The sequence below is a fragment of the Carex rostrata genome, chromosome 31 (assembly GCF_964058835.1).
Source record: "Carex rostrata chromosome 31, lpCarRost1.2, whole genome shotgun sequence".
In the NCBI taxonomy this organism is placed as follows: domain Eukaryota; kingdom Viridiplantae; phylum Streptophyta; class Magnoliopsida; order Poales; family Cyperaceae; genus Carex; species Carex rostrata.
The window spans coordinates 1612639-1629946 of NC_135948.1; the positions used below are offsets into that span (position 1 = coordinate 1612639).

Below are 17308 nucleotides of genomic sequence, written 5' to 3' on the forward strand. Positions count from 1 at the left end.
GTTGGAATTAATTTTCATATTAGTAATGTGATTATATATGTGACAAATAAATGTGTTTTAGTGTTTTATTTAATAAATAATAAAAATATTTATTATACAAGTATTAACCGTTATTTACCTGCTACCGTTTCGTTATTCGACAACTACAACGGGTAAGGATATGATACGCGTAAAAGTAGAGTACGGATAAGAATAATTTGTGACAGATACAAGTATAAAAATACTTCCACCCGACTCTTACCGTACACGTTGACACCCCTAGACGGAAACCACTACTCCGATTTGTTCATAATTTTTTTTAACTTGTATTGATTGATAAAGTTGCGTGTTAAAAATAGGTAGATCTTAATATGAAGAGACAGGTTTATCATTTTTGGTGATATATGTAAAACATATATTTAGGTCACATATGCAAACCCTATTGATGACATATCACAACACGTCATATTCAAACTTAAACATAATTTCTAACAATAGTTTTTGTTAGGGAAATTTATAACAACAGTAGAATCATAAAAAAAAAATGTCTACTGTCATCACATAGGTTTACTCTTAATAAAAATCTCCATTAATTTATAGATATACTTCTATTTTCTTCACTTCTTTATTGCGCGCTCTCAAAAATACTATTTTTACACACAGCTACTTACCGAATATAATTTAATAGTTTATACAGAGCTATACAGCCTATACTGAATATAACTTTCAATTTTTTAGTCTTATTTGAGTTCATCAATTCTAAATTATAATAGCTTTTTGCTATATACAATATTAAAATCATAAAAATTGTCAATTGTCGGATCTTTTTACTATTGATATAAATCTCCATTTATAGATACTACTATTTTTATATAGTGTTACTTACCGAATATAACTTGGTAATTTATACAGAGCTATTACTGAATATAACTTTCAGTTTTTAGTGCTTATTGGAGTTTTATCAATTTCAAAATTATAATAGTTTTTTTTGGTTTATGTAAATAATAGCCCCTTCAACTTCCAATTTTAAAAAAAAAAAAAAGACAAATTTCAATTATCAACAACTAAAATAGGGAATATTCCGGGGATTAAAGGCAAAAATCTCCTTCCAAAATATCATTAAACCTTTCCCAGTGCAGCCTTTAATTTTTGCCTCTTCTCTTTTCTTTTCCCACACGCGCTTGTAAAGCGAAGAGTCATCTCTCCTGATTTAACCACCAGCACTAATCCCATGGCTGAAGGCGGCGGAGCGCCGCCTGATCCGCTCACCTCAGGTCGAATAACTTCCGGCCCTGGCTTTTCTCAAGATGGTGGCGCTTTTCTCTTGCAACTCCTTCAGAAGCCGCCTCAATCCTCTCTTCTCCCGACTCAACCAACCAACCACCACTACCCAATAAATCCCCGCCACGGGGACCCCGCCGTGGCAGCGGTGGGCCCAAGCCTCCCATTTAACCTCTCTCCTCCGGTTGATCCTACCCACATCCTCTCCAGTTCACCTACAGTGCCGTTCCCTTCTCTTCCCCATGTGATCTTTAACCATGCGAACAATAACAAGCAGTTTTTAGGACCGCAGAGTTACCAGCAAATGCAAGGATTTGATTATTCTACTGTCGGTCGCAATTGGGGAGCAAATCAAGGGTACCCGATTGGTATCAACGGTGACATGGCACATGATGCTTTCCAGAGAAACAATCAACAGTTCATGCCACCATTAAATCAGAGTTTTGGTCTTTCGACCACGGGGCGTGATATGGGTACAAATCAAGGGTACCCAATTGGAATCAACGGAGTTCCAAGAGAGGAGAATAGAAATCAGAACCCATATGACACTTTTCATAATAACAGTCAACAATTTGGGTCCCCATTGATTCATCACCAAAGGTTGGATTTTCCTACTATGATGCATGATTTTGGAGTAAATCATGGGCACCCTAGTGGAAATAATGGAAGCATGAGAGATGAGGAGAGAAATCAGAGGGTTGTACATGATGCCAGTGGGGTTCTTGATAAGGTACTCCAGAGGGAGTGGGAAGAAAGGAGACAGCAAAGGCCTGTCCATGCCTCTTCTCTCCATTCATGCTCGGCAAACCAATTTCCACCATCGGTTCATCATCAAGGTTTTGATAGCCATGGCAATGGAATGGCACCATTGGAGAGAGAGGAAAGGAGAAAAGACAAGTATAACCCTCACTCAGCTGTTTGTTCTTTGAGTGAAGAAGAGACGGTCAACATGCAAAAGTTTCAAATTGCTAGCAAAAAAATTGAACTTGGTTTTCTCAGTTCAAATAGTAGTGAGATCAGTTCTATGGCCTCAAGTAGTGAGAATTGCAAGGATGTAGAAGGAGGAGAAGATTTGAGCGAACAATTGGTGGCATCTTTAGTAGTTAGTGAAGATGGCGACATCAAAAATTCCATGGTAGAAATAAAGAAAAGCTCACGAAATAAGGTAAAATAAATTAGTTACTACTACTCTCGGCGTTTTTTCAAAATGTTGAGGTTGTACCATATGTATCAGAGGCATTATATTCTATATTGACTGTTTGTTACATATTTCAGCCTGTTCAGAAACATACACTATATTATATCTTATTTTGAAAATAACAGCCATGCCTCTACAGTTTGTTTTGATGAAACGCCATGTTTTTAAAGTTTGTGATTTCCAACATTCTTTAGATCATTGGAACTATTATCCTGCTCTATTTAGTCTGATTGCTTAGGTGTGTTTTGTTAAATATGTGACAATTTGACACTAGCTTAAAAATGTCCACTTATAAAGCTCGATTTAACTAAAATAAAAAATGACATATAAAATATCGGGTTCTAGTTTTGCAGTAGTGTCACTATGATTCAGTTTATTTGAAAAGCTAGGGTCAATAAGTTGGGTTTTGTTTTGCTTAACCTTGATTTACAGGTTGGGTTTAACTTGCAAATGATTCAATAGAAGGTTGGTGCTAAATGCAAATATAACAAGGGGTGGGTGTTATTTGCTAATATATTGGGTTTATTTGCCAAAAGAAAAAAAAGAATGTTAAAGAACACAAATGGAAAAACTTTTCCTGCTAGAGATTCAAAACTGACGCGCATTAATTGTGTACTTCTTTCATTTTTTTATACTCCTGGAATTTCTAGTTGAGATGAAAACCTTCTTGTACTTGACTTACTTTTGGGCCTCTTATTGAATTATTTGTAATTTTTTTACTCAAATTGTACAGGATTTCAGATCAGATTTCTCTAGAGGACACCACGTGTCGAGCCAGAGAATTCGTATCCAGAGAAGAAATATTCAGTGCCGGCGTGACATTGACTCTTTTGCCCCTAAATTTCTCGCTATTTTTGAATCCCTTGTTCCAGCAGAAGAGGAGATAGCAAAACAAAGGCAACTCATAAACTCACTTAACAACTTGATAAGCAGAGAATGGCCACATGCAAGGCTACATCTCTACGGATCTTGTGCAAACTCCTTTGGGGTCTCGAATAGTGACATAGATGTGTGTTTATCAATTAATGAGAGAGAGCTGGGAAAAGCTGAAATACTGTTGAAGTTGGCTGAGATTTTAGAAGCTGGTAACCTTCAAAATGTTCAGGTAAATGTTTTTCTTGTATTGCATTTTTTTCAGTTTCTTGCTTGTACACACTGTAATTGTCTAGTTTTGTTATGTCTTCTTCTCATTTGGCAAATAATAATATTTTATAATATTAATATCATGTTATTCAAAAGTGAAGTGCATGACCATACAAAACACTAGATGCAAATTATAGTTCCACTTTTGACCCCTGCAAAATATTTAAAAGCAGTATAGATTGTGCAATTAACAACTATCCACTTCTGTTTATGCACCTAACAACTAACATTTTTAAAGATATTCACAACTAGCACTGAACCATTATCTTAGCACAAGAGACCTAAGGATGAAGGTTTATGTTGTCAGTTATTTCATTCTCCTGAGAAGAGATTGATCTCAAATCGAGCAAAAGAAACATTTTGTTTCAAGTTTACATGATATTCTCTCCTGAAAACATTTTTGATTAAAGTTTACATGATCTTGTTGTCTTCATCAAATTTGGTTGTTGATTGTTCTCCACTCAACACTATCATTGTGCTTACTTGCAAATAATCTGAAATTGAGAAATTCACGGGTGTCAGTTGCAGAACTGAGAACATTATATTTACTGTTGAAATGCCCACACATTGTAGTGGCAGGAAACAATTTATAGATAGATGGCAATGAAATGAAACTCAAGTTGTCGATAATCAATAATAAATTTTTATTTCACAACACCTTATATCACAAAGTAGTCAAACATATTAAAAATTAAACAATAAGATAGGTGGGAGTTGGGTGTTGCACTTATATCACAATATCTTTGGATTTCAAAAGATTGCTTCTTTTGTAAGGACTAATGATGTGCTAAAGTAATTAAAATTAGGGCCTTTTTTGCACAAGTTCCTTGATATTTTTTATATAATCTAACTTTTCCTTTGCTAATTTTTTGGGGTTTGATTCTTCCAGGCCCTGACAAGAGCTAGAGTTCCAATAGTCAAGATGATGGATCCACAAACGGGTTTGTCATGCGACATATGCATTAACAACCTCTTGGCAGTTGTCAATACCAAGCTCCTCAAAGATTATGCGATGATCGACCCAAGGTTAAGGCAATTGGCTTTCATTGTCAAGTACTGGGCCAAGTCACGTCATGTAAATGAGACTTATCAAGGAACTCTCTCCAGTTATGCGTAAGTGAATTCTACAAACTAGGAATTTTTGCACGTTATACCAAAAAAATGATGTTGTGTATGTACACCAATATTTCTCATATGAAATATTTTCCCTGGGTTTTTTCCCATTGATCGATGTAATAATGCATTGGAAAAGGCATATGACATATTTGCCCTGGGGTTTTCCCCTTGTTCAAAATAACTATAACACCCACTATAAATGATAATGTTCTTAATTATTGTATGTACACCAAAAAAATGATGTTGTGTATGTACACCAATATTTCTCATATGAAATATTTTCCCTGGGTTTTTTCCCATTGATCGATGTAATAATGCATTGGAAAAGGCATATGACATATTTGCCCTGGGGTTTTCCCCTTGTTCAAAATAACTATAACACCCACTATAAATGATAATGTTCTTAATTATTGTAAATTTCTGTTAACAGCTATGTGATAATGTGCATCCACTTCTTGCAAAACCGTAGACCCGCTATTCTCCCATGCCTTCAGGTTCTCTCTCTCTCGCCCTCTCTCTATTTTTTGCATGCATGTGCTCGCAGAGAGGTCCTTTCTATTGATATTTGGCTGAAATTTGTAATTGTGGGCTTTTCTAGGCGATGGAGGCAACATATGTTGTCACAGCAGATAACGTAGATTGTTCCTACTTTGATGATGTCAATAAATTGCATATGTTTGGTGCAAGAAACAGAGAGTCCATTTCTAGGCTTTTGTGGGCCTTCTTCCATTATTGGGCGTACCAGCATGACTACACTGCTGATGTTATTTCCATCCGTACTGGTACCCTCATTAGGTAAACAATCAAGTTCATATGAACCTAAAACATTGTCATTATTTTTTCTATTGTGTTACATAAAGTTGAACTAAGCTAAAAGAAAATGACTGAAATGCTAAACTTTCATATTGATTAATCAAACATTCTTCAGTTAAGGTTTAAGCCAACATTTTTAATCTGCTTAGTGTGGTTCAACTTGCTTGATAAATGTCTCAGAAGATAAGTGTAAAAAACATCAATATTATTAGAATACATTACCTTTTTTGTCAGTCTAAATGGTTAACAAAATACTCAAAACTGTTCAGTTATAGTGTACATGAAAATATGAAAGCATGGGTTTTATTTGCAAAGGCAATAAATTGTTATGGTGCTTTTGCAAATCCTCCTGTTGGTATGTGGGATCTCTTATCATAAATGTTAGGTTGAGAGATTTGGTTCCATATATATAAAAGACGATGAGTTATGTATTGTAGCTAACTTTGTTAATCAATTAAAACAATTCTAAGAGAAGTCACTGAGCATAAATGACATATATTGAATACATTTAATGACATTAAATGAACATTTTTATTGATTTTTCCTCTTCTTTGGTTTCTGTCAAATATTTTTAGCAAGCATTCTAAAGATTGGACAAGGCGTATAGGAAACGACCGGCATTTAATATGCATAGAAGACCCTTTCGAGACCTCTCATGATCTTGGCAGAGTAGTCGACAAATTCACCATTAAAATTTTGCGTGAGGAGTTTGAAAGAGCCGCAAATATATTACAGTATGATCCAAATCCAACTATGACATTATTTGAGCCATACGTGCCGCCACCTAAGCTGGATATACTCAATGAGGAGTTGGATATGGAATAGAGAGCTTTAATTAAAAGATAAGTCTTTTTGATCGGTAGGAAATAGTGACCAAAGCAACCTTTTGTTATGCATAATACGCTGCTGGCCTTAAGTGGTGTATATCTGCGAGTTTGTAGGGTGCTTGTCATATATATTATTTATGTATAAATGAAGATAACTAGTAATCTTTTTAAGTTATGGTTATTTATATATATGAGGCGTTGAAATGCTACTCGTAGTTAGCTCTTGTACAGGTTGGGATTTTTCGTTCGACTTTTGGGCTGGTGCCTGGAGGGCTTAATTTGCAATTTTTTTTGTTCAATTTATGTTAACCCAAGCTGGTCTTGAAGTAATTTCATTCTCTACTGTTTTTATTTTTTATTTTTATTTTGTGATGTTTCTAGTTCCTTTGCATGTTGGATTCCCTTGAACTTGATAATCCATTACCAAGTTATTAATTCCCTATTTATTATGTTTTATAATAATAATTTCAAATCTCTTTAATCCATTACCAAGTTGACCATCTTCACGGATCCGCTGCAAGAAACAGAGCTGGTCTCGATATTTGTAACAGGCTTGCTATAGAAGCAAAAAATATGAAAAAAGAACGAAAAAAATCGGAGATACAATTATCATGTATACCAGCACCCTGTTTATTATGCACCGTATATATATGAGTTAGGATATGGGGGATAGTTCTGTTGACCCTTAAATAAAAAGAGTATAAAACCATACGGAACGATTTAGTTTAGTCTTATCAACCATCCACTAATCTAGTTTGTCTTATCATATATCCACCAAATGATGACTATAGTCAATTGCATTGCAAGCGTGTTGGAGAATTAGACGAGACAAATATGCACCCGAAGAACAAACTTCCTGAACCAAGCTTATGCGTTTCTCACTTCTTTTTTTTTCTTCTAATTTTCTACTACACTTACCAATCACATATTGGGTTTAGGGGTAATTTCATTGATTTTCTACTGTCCATTGCAATCACCAAATAAAAGAACAAAAAGAACGGACAGAACAAGCAAGCTCAAGCTCCATATGAAATTGTATTATTTATAGAGGATTTTTGGATAAGGTAAATGATTGCAAAAGGAAAATGAAAAGGGTCAACAATTGATAGCTGAAAGGCACAGACACCTACCTAAGAATATTGAAATAGTGCAGAAAAACACACGAAGAAACAAACATAATAGCTGTCATTATACTCTCTCTGTTTTAGTTGCTGTTTGTCATTAATGAAATTATTGTCATCTTCCGATTGCCAGAGTTGTAACTGTTATAGACTCATAGCTCATACATGAATTGTACCAATTAATCTTAGTATGCTACGCCCGGTACAGGTACCAAATTCTGAGATGGAGGGTACATTAGTAACGTACTTTAAAGTCATAAAAAGGGCACCGTCATAGTAGATCAAATTGATCAATCCCTTCAATAAAGAATTATAATCAGACAACATGGAAATAATAAGAAAATGCACATAATCCATTCATTAACAGCACCAATCGTACTATATTGTTAAAGAAAGTCCAGGTCATGTTTGGGAAAAGGGTACCAACTTGAAAAACATCCAAAAAGTCCAACTTGATATAAAAAAATCCGTGGCAAAGTAGACAGATCAGCAACCATTTGACCTAATTCAGCTCATGCAAGAAAAGATTCCTACTTGAATAAAACCTAGACTCTGGTCTTTGGTTCAAATAAATACTTTAAAAAGGTAAACAACCTTATATAGAGGATTTCCCAATATCACCACAGTGGAGGAATAAAGGCTGACACAAATTTTCATTACATGATGTAAAGCAAGAAAAGGCTGAAACTTTTTTGTAGGTGCATTATTGGTACATAGATTTTTCTTTTTGAGGGGAATTATTGGTACATAGATTACTAGTGCAACATAGGGAGTAGAGATTCTAAAGCCCAGCCGAAAAGTACGCTAAAAGAATGAATTATAGTGGTGGGGTATGCTGTACGCATCTTTAAACCCAGATGAGAGAATACCAGAGCCGGAGAGTATATAGAGAAGGCCCACCAAAGCTTCTACTGCCAATTTGTAAAAGATGGATTCTTGATTCCAAATTTCCAATCTACCATAACAAAAAGGGACAACCTTTTTTACTTCTTCAACTGGTATTACTCAAAAGTTTTCAATAAGAGCTTCTATCATGACATACCAGAGTAACCAGATCACACAACTACACAAGCACTTTGTATCAGAGAACTTGCATTTTATTTTGAACTTTTGGGAAGCTTTGTACACCATTCAACTTTTTTAAATTAAAACTTTGAACCAACTTGGAACCAATTGTACAGAATAAAAGATTGGGAAGGACAAAATTTAGGAAATTTGATAGACCCCTGAATATCGCCTTATATCATAAAAAAATTATTACTATATTTTCAGCATAAAACCTACAAAGCAACTCGGGGGCATATACAAATTGCCCAAAGAACCAACTAATACTAAAAAAATTACCATACAAAAAGTTAAAAAGAATGACAAAAGCCACCACCATGTAATCACCCAGCCTTCTTCCTCCGGCCCTTGAATAAGAACCCGCCACCGGGTGGTGAGGGAGAGAACTCAACCGGCAAATGGGGTGCCTCAGCCTCCCCACATAAAATCCTCACCACCTCACCTGCCCCGGGCCTCCGAGCTGGGATCCGCTGTATACACAATAGTGCCACTGTCACACACAAAAGCATCTGCTCCCGTTCTACTGGACCGATACTGTCCTTCAACTCTGGGTCCACCAGCTCAACCAGCCGGCCCATGTGAGCCAGGTGGCGAGCCCACGACACCAGACTTGCTCTCTCAAACTCCGCCACGGGAGAGGCTACAGGGGCCACCTGCAACGGCCTCCTACCTGATACAATAACTAATAGTAAAACCCCAAAACTATACATGTCACATTTCTCTGACACTGGACCACCACCACCATGCTCTGGTGCCACATAACACACCGTCCCACGCATACTAGGTGTGCTACTGACTGTTGCACCACTTTTTGGAATCACTTGATCCGAGCCGTTCGTCCGGTCACCCCATCTGTCGAGGCTCGGCCGACTCCAGCTCCTTGTTTTCCGCTTTCTCCTACTAGAATTAGACTCTCCGTCATACTCTCTATCTCTAGGCCACCAATCTTTGCTTCGGGATTTCACAAGGGTGCGTTTTTTATGCTTTTTGGACAATTCCTCAGTGAATTCTTCTCTCCACCACTCTCTGGAAGGGCGACGACTTGTCTTACCCAGTTCCTTGCTCAAACTGGAGGAATTAGGGGATTTCGAGGTTGGTGCCCACCACTCCTTTTTTGGTCTCTCCTTCTTTATCTCCGAACGAATCCACTCCATTACATAGTCTTTCTTCACACTCGGATCCGATCCATTAGCACTACCAGTACCTACATCAACATTTTTGCTGTTGGTACTTCTACTGTCATCCTGCCTCCACCACCACTCTTTGGTTGAGGCATCTCCGCCATTAGTTTTAGAAGTGGACTCAGCAAGGGGTGATGTGGCGGGATTAGATTCGTCCATGTCAGCATCGCCATTAGTAGTAGCTAGCTCTGATGCACCATCATTCAAATTTGATTCGTCTTTCTCTTCTCCTTCCTCATGCTGTTCTTTATCACTATCAGATCTCTCACGGGCAAGCCCAAAATCAGCCAATTTCGCTCTAAAATTAGAATCCAGCAAAACATTGCTGGGCTTCACATCACCGTGGATAACAGGCGGGTTGCAGACTTCATGTAAGAAACACAGGGCCCGCGCAACATCCAAAGCCACAGAAAATCGATGAGGCCAGAAGGAGACAATTTCTGGCGATTTTCGACCCAATAGTGCATCTTGTAAGCTTCCATTAGGCATCAAATCGTACACTAACATCATACAACTGCGATCTGATGGAGGTGAGTCATCGTTACCTCGGTTGAAACATGAGAAGCGGAAAAGGAAGGGAGGGTAAGGCTTTGGTGAGGAGAGAGAGAAGGCAAAGGGTAGGAGAACGAAGGGTGAAGGCGGGATGAGAGAGGAGAGAGAGAGCTCGTTCAAGAACTCACGGTCGCCTTGGAGGGAACTGGAGTCCATTAACTTTATGGCGACTGAACGGGCTCTCTCCAGCTCCTTGTTCTTACTGGAGGCGGGAAGAAGACCGCGAAAGACGGGGCCGAAGCCGCCATGGCCGAGTTTGTTGGAAGGGGAGAAAGAGGAGGTGGCGCGGCGGAGTAGGGAGGAGGGAAGGCGCTGGAGGGAGGTGGGGATACTGGAGTTAGGGTTAGGGTTTGAAGGAGTGGAGAGGCGGTGGCGCCTCCAGTAGAGAAGGTAGAGTAGGAGGAGCAAGAGGAGGATGACAGCGAAGGGAATGGAGAGATAAATGGAGCGAGAGAGGGAGCGGTGGGACTGGGAGGAAACGGAGACGGAGGGGAAGGGAGGAGAGGAGAGTTGGCGAGAGGGCATGGAGATTTGCAGGGGGTTAAAAGATGGGGAGATTAGGGAAAAGGGAATCGCCTTTTCATGAGAAAGTTCTCTAGAGAGAGATCCAACTGGTTTGAGTGTAGTTTGTCTGTGCAAGGAGTGTCTCTAGCAGCTTTGCTGCTCTGTTAGTTGATCGGAGAGTTGAGAATTGGTCAATGGGAATTGAAAACATGAAAGAACGGTGAAACGTTTCGAACCTCCAGGAAATGGAAATCACATACCCGTACAAATCTTTCAGTATTATTCACGAGCATTTTCATCAATGTCATGTAAAAATTGATTTTATTTATTTATCATATCTGTAAATTAGTATTTATTTCAGCATTAATTTCAAAATATATTAATCATTGCATTAATTATTTTTTAAAATAGTAAAGAGAATAATATTTTACACTTGCAGAGTGAATATGCTCATAAAAGAATTGTAAAACTTTAAGAGGAGAGTTAAAATGCACCATCTCTTTTGTGCTCCTAACGTGCACTATCTCCTCATATTTTCATTTTCAAAGTTCAAATAGTCGGTTCGAATCTTCTAACGTGTTCTTTATATTAAAATGTGCTAGGAGACCAAATTTTACATTTTTTGAAAATTTTTTACTATTTTTTCATAATTTTTTAAAATCATCACTTTGCTGAATTTTTTATTATTGTTTAGTTTAATCAAAAATTCTCAAAAAATAGTAAAAAATTCTCAAAAAAAGTAAAATTTGGTCTCCAAGCACATTTTAATATGAAGAACACGTTGGAAGGTTCGAATCGACTATTTGAACTTTAAAAATAAAAATATGAGAGAAGGACACATGTTAGGAGCACAAAAAGATGGTGCATTTTAACCCTCCTCAAACTTTAAATGACGTTTGAAGACAATTTAGGAGGTGCTTCTTCACATTTCGATAAATTAAATTGTCACATCAACATTTACTATTCCTTGGAAGTGGGATAAAGATGCTTTATTCTTATTTCTTAGCATTGCAAATAGTTAACAAAGTATTTGTTTTTATACTCTTTCGTCATAAAAATATTATATTGTATTAATTTAATTCCTTCAGCGAAAATTGAAAGAGTTGTGCAATTACATAGTATTACCATTTATTGTAAGCACCAACATTTCGTTTAATTTTTTGATGAGTACGATATCGGCGTACTCATACACAACTGTATAAATATTAATTCAAATCACGTGCTCCATCTTTCTAAACCTGGGCCACCTGGTTGGTTGTTAGTCAAAGATAGGTCAATGCCACGCCTAGACACTAATATTAAAATAGAGCCGTATAGCCTTTCTCCAGAAATAATTTTTTTACGGCGAAGATCAGTAGATAGGGTCATAGTCACAAACTAGTTGCAGTTCGGTTTAGCAAGTTCAAATATTTGTGATTCGGGTGTAATTTGAAAATAATTTGGTACAATAATAAAGTAAAAAAAAAAAAAATTCAAAAATAAACACAACAAAAAAATATATTAAAATATTTTTTTCACGTTTTTTCACATTTTTCTCGTAAATAATACGCGACTCGCGTTTTATACGTATTTTATTCGCGAATAAAACATATTATACGTTCTTTTGTGTTTTATTCGGAGTTCGGTTCGAAAACGTCAAAAAAATATTTAATACGTGAATATCTCGCGTACTATGTCACTATGCAAATGGTTCAGCTTATTCGGTTTTCAACTGATTGAAAAATTTCGGTTTAAATAGTTTGGTTTTCGATTTAAATGGATCGATTCGGTTGAATTTTTGAATTATTTTGGTTTAAATGGATCGGTTCGATTTAGACTTTCAAATCAACTAAACCGAATTGGAATTGTATTGGTTCAAGTATGGTTTATATTTTGTTTGGTTTAGTCATTGTTTCTTTTTTTTTTAATTTTAGCTTAAATATTTTCAAACATCTACAAATTTTGTATGGAATTGATCAACTTATGTATGAACATGTGTAATTTTCGTTAACAATGGCACCAATGGGTTTATTTTGGTTTGAACCGAACAAACTAAAATTTACTTCGATTTGTTTGGTTCGATTCTTAATCGGTTTATAAATTTAATCGATTCGATATTTGAAAATCGAAAAAAGTTTGATTTAGTTATTTTAGTTTGATTTCAACCAAATTGACCATTTGAACACCCCTATTAGTAGGTGTATTTGACATTGTCAAGCGTCTTCTTTTCCTGAATATAAATTAATCATTCTTTTAGGAAGTATAGTTTTGCCACGACATTTTTATTAATATCCAACTTAAAATATAAATTTTTAATTATATCCAACTTTCAATATTTTTTTTTTAAAATACCCAAACTGCATTCTAATTATGCGGTTTGGAATTTTTTTTTCACTATAAATATCACATTTCTCTCTCCTCCCTCTCAAACCCACTAGAATTGAAAGAGAGAAACAAAATGCGATTTCTGAGGTGATATTGTTGTAAAAAAATTTACTTAATTTTGTAATTCATATTTTTTTTTAACTTTTTAATTGTTAGGAACTGTTAGGAAGTATTACAAACTGCTCCAGACAAATTGTTATTAATTTTTATAAACTGTTTAGAATTAATACCAATATCTAATCCATCACTGTTATTTGAAACCCTAGTTCTTATCATGTCGTGTGAAGACAAAAGAGAAATTATTAACAATTTTTGAACGGGCAATGCCCTCGCAAGGATGCGATTGCAACGTATGTTTTCACTCGGAAATGCCTAAGAATTCTTGAGCACTGTTGATCAGTCAATTAGAGAAATGCTTGACGAGGGCTGGAAAGACAGGAACCCTCCAACTTGATGGGACATTGCTTCGTATGTCAAGTGAAGGGGGGGTGTATGTTGGATATGTTCTTTTGTTGTAATTATGGCAGAGTTGTTCACCCCAATTGCATGGACAAGAATGCAGATCGGTGAATGACGCTCATACACCAAGCTTCGGACAAGAAGAAATCAAGTTCCTCAGCTCGTAAACCATAGGCTGAATTTTATTGTATTGTTGTATTTTATGAAATCTATTGTCTTGTATAATTTTTTATTTGAACTCTAAGAGTTTTTAGTATCTAGATTTTATATTGTATTATTTTATGAACTCTATTATACTGTATTATTTTATGCTTTATCTGTGTTGTAGTATTTTATGTTGAATATGGATTGTACTATTTCATGTTTGTAACTTATAGGAGACGATTTCGATGGAATTACTAAGCTCTCAAACATGCATCTAATAAAAATAGTTCTCAACACTTACAAATCAAGTTCGTACAGACTTCAAATAAAAATAGTTCGCAAACCTGCATCTAATTAAATGAGTTCACAATGAGCATGTACGTTAATTTCGACTACGTCTAAAATGAATTACGAAGAACCGACCAGTTCCCATTAATGGTCTACTTGTTGTACCTGATGGCTCTGTATTGCCTCTCCTCCCTCCACGGCCTCTAGTTGACCTTCTTGGCTAGGTACCAGATGGCTCCACTTGCATCCCAACCGCCTCTCCTCCTCCTATGTCAGCTAGATCTCCCATTGCCTCTGCAAACATTAGAGTTGCATTTTCATAGCATATACACCTTGTAGATGTGCTTCGCCGTGACCCTCGCGACCCACTTGCTTCTGCCATAACTCACTCATTTTCTAGCTGCATTTGCTGTGTTATGAGCCTCTGCAGTGTATTTGTTAGTTAGTAAGCTAGTCAAAATTAGAATGAAATATATTTTTTGATGAATGTTACATACCTCTTCGTTGCCTGTCAGAAGTGGAATGGTGGGGACGATGCCACACTCGCCTACCTTGCAGTTCATCCATGGTCATTACATAACGGATGTGTTTTCTCCTCCCAAATCTAACCCAAGCTTTGCCAGAAATAATTCTAGGATTATCGATCGCAGATCATTCACTCATATTACCATAAGGAAGAAACATGACATTCCAAGTACTTCGAAGGTAGTCTACCTTATACCAGTCAGCAACAACTTGGTTCTCGTGCTAGTTATTTTTACGACAAACCGCTAACACATGAGTGCACAAAATTCCAATTAATTGGATACCTCTGCATGTACATTCCATTGTGTTATTAGGCTCGCGTGTCACAATGTACTGGAAATTCCTATGAATATTGTCCATAGTTCCATCAGAGGATTGGACTACTGGAACATACTCATTTGGGGATGTAACTTGGTACTAACCTTCACTGTGCGTATACGCAGTCACAGTCATTTGTTTATCTTTTTCCCACTATTATCTATCTTCTCCGACACCCATTCAGAAAATATTCGACCTTCACAGCTTAGGTGCATTGCTCGCTGACGGCACTCAACAAACCAAAGGTTCCACTTATAGAATGTATCCTACACAAGTGCAGCCACAGGCATTCTCCAACTCACCTTAAAGATATTGTTCAGCGATTCGGAACCGTTTGTTGTCATTATACCAAATCAACATCCTCCATCACATGTATGAAAAATCTTGGCATAATTGGATGACTGCATGCGATCATTAGGACGAACTTTATCCACTCTCTTCAAAAAATTATTACACTTAAGAATTTGCTGCAATAGAACAAAGTAATCAAACAAAATGTTATAAATTAAACAAAATGTTATAAATTAAACAAAATGTTATAAATTGGACAAAATTAGACATACCATGGCAAAATCTTCGAACATCTCTTTCAACCTTCTTAGCTTCTTTTGAAGCACTCGTCATGTTCTCCATACTATAATGTGCTTGGAGATCAAATTTTATATATTTTGGAATTTTTTACTATTTTTTCAGAATTTTTCGTCATAAAAAATATTAAAAAATAATAAAAAAATATGAAAAACTCTGTTTTGAAAAATTCTGAAAAATAATAAAAAAATTCCAAAAAATATAAAATTTGGTCTCCAAATACATATTAATATGGAGAACATGTTGAGCGCTTCAGATCAATCATTTGGACATTGAAAACACAAAAAAAATTATAAGTATATGCTCTCATATGCTTATGGAAGTAGAGTAGCTAATCCCTCTTTCTCTTTCTATATATATATATATATATATATATATAGATAGGCTAATGTGCTTTCGGTAGCATATGGGCCGAAATATACACGGTCCAAATTTGAAATTTCAAAATTCAAAAAGTCGATCTGAACCGTTCATCTTGTTCTCCATATTAATATGTGCTTGGAGACCAAATTTTACATTTTTCTGAATTTTTTTACTATTTATTAAGCCACTTTGAAAATCGCTAATCCAACGGTTTTACTGTTTTGTTAAGCCACCGTTGGATCAACATTTTTCCAAGTGGCTTAATAAATAGTAAAAAAATTCAGAAAAATGTAAAATTTGGTCTCCAAGCACATATTAATATGGAGAACAAGATGAACGGTTCAGATCGACTTTTTGAATTTTAAAATTTCAAATTTGAACCGTGTGTATTTCGACCCATATGCTACCGAAAGCACATTAGCCTATCTCTCTCTCTCTCTCTCTCTCTCTATATATATATATATATATATATATATATATAGGAACCTGCTAGCATACTATGCGTAGCATAGAGGCCCTCCGTGCAACGGCTCAATATTCGACTTTTCAAAATCTTAACGGTCGATCCGAACCTTTCATCTTGTTCTCCATATTAATATGTGTTTGGAGACCAAATTTTACATTTTTTGGAATTTTTTTTTCTGTTTTTTTAAATTTATTGAAAATCGCTGTTTTCAGCAAATCTTGACCATAAAAAACAGCGATTTTCAATAAATCTAAAAAAATAGTAAAAAAATTCCAAAAAATTTAAAATTTGGTCTCCAAACACATATTAATATGGAGAACAAGATAAACGGTTCGGATCGACTTTTAAGATTTTGAAAAGTCGAATATTGAGCCGTTGCACGGAGGGCCTCTATGCTACGCGTAGCACCGTAGCAGGTTCCTATATATATAAAGAGAGAAGTTGATTAATATTAAAATGTTTGTTCCGAAACTGTGGTGTAACCAATTGATTTTTCAATTTTCATAGTTCAAACGGTCGATCCAAACTGTTAGATATGATATCTATATTAAAATGTGCTTCGAGACCAAATTTTATATTTTTTGGAACTTTTTTTAATATTTATTAAGACAATTTAAAATTGCTGGTTTCAACAAATAATGAAAAATTTATGTTTACTAAAATCAACAATATTAAAACTGGCTTAATAAATAGTAAAAAAAGTTTCCAAAAATTTAAAATTTGGTCTCCAAGCACATTTTAATATATAAATCATATCTAACAGTTGGATCGACCGTTTGATCTATGAAAATTGAAAAATCAATTGGCTACACCACAGTTTTGGAACAAACATTTTGATTTAGTCAATCTCTATCTCTATATATATATAGAGAGAGAGAGAGGGGGGGGGGGATCCACTTACAACATTTTGATTTTGCAATTTTCAAAATCCAAACAGTCAATCCATTCTGTTCGACATAATATCAATATTAATATGTGCTTGAGATCAAGTTTATATATATATATATATATAT

At 35.7% G+C, this 17308-nt stretch overlaps 2 protein-coding genes across 2 annotated transcripts; one reads left to right on the plus strand and one right to left on the minus strand.

Annotated features, from left to right (window-relative positions):
* Positions 1-1106: 1106 nt before the first annotated feature.
* LOC144547354 (Nucleotidyltransferase family protein) lies at positions 1107-6697 on the plus strand. The gene is made up of 6 exons (XM_078295982.1): positions 1107-2425; positions 3192-3563; positions 4491-4714; positions 5148-5211; positions 5316-5512; positions 6106-6697. The coding sequence occupies exons 1-6, from the start codon at positions 1211-1213 to the stop codon at positions 6353-6355; spliced, it is 2322 nt and encodes a 773-aa protein (XP_078152108.1). The 5' UTR covers positions 1107-1210; the 3' UTR covers positions 6356-6697.
* Positions 6698-8668: 1971 nt separating this feature from the next.
* On the minus strand, positions 8669-10923 carry LOC144547387 (receptor-like serine/threonine-protein kinase At2g45590). The gene has a single exon (XM_078296017.1). It carries the CDS (start codon positions 10799-10801, stop codon positions 8867-8869), a length of 1935 nt encoding a protein of 644 aa, XP_078152143.1. The 5' UTR covers positions 10802-10923; the 3' UTR covers positions 8669-8866.
* Positions 10924-17308: the final 6385 nt, after the last annotated feature.

Bases quoted from the DNA above. Each gene is read 5' to 3' on its own strand.
- LOC144547354 (XM_078295982.1), top strand. From the start codon at position 1,211: ATGGCTGAAGGCGGCGGAGCGCCGCCTGATCCGCTCACCTCAGGTCGA. The intron at 2,426-3,191 runs GTAAAATAAATT...CAAATTGTACAG, and splicing joins AGAAAAGCTCACGAAATAAG to GATTTCAGATCAGATTTCTC. The intron at 5,513-6,105 runs GTAAACAATCAA...AAATATTTTTAG, and splicing joins CGTACTGGTACCCTCATTAG to CAAGCATTCTAAAGATTGGA.
- LOC144547387 (XM_078296017.1), bottom strand. From the start codon at position 10,801: ATGCCCTCTCGCCAACTCTCCTCTCCTCCCTTCCCCTCCGTCTCCGTT.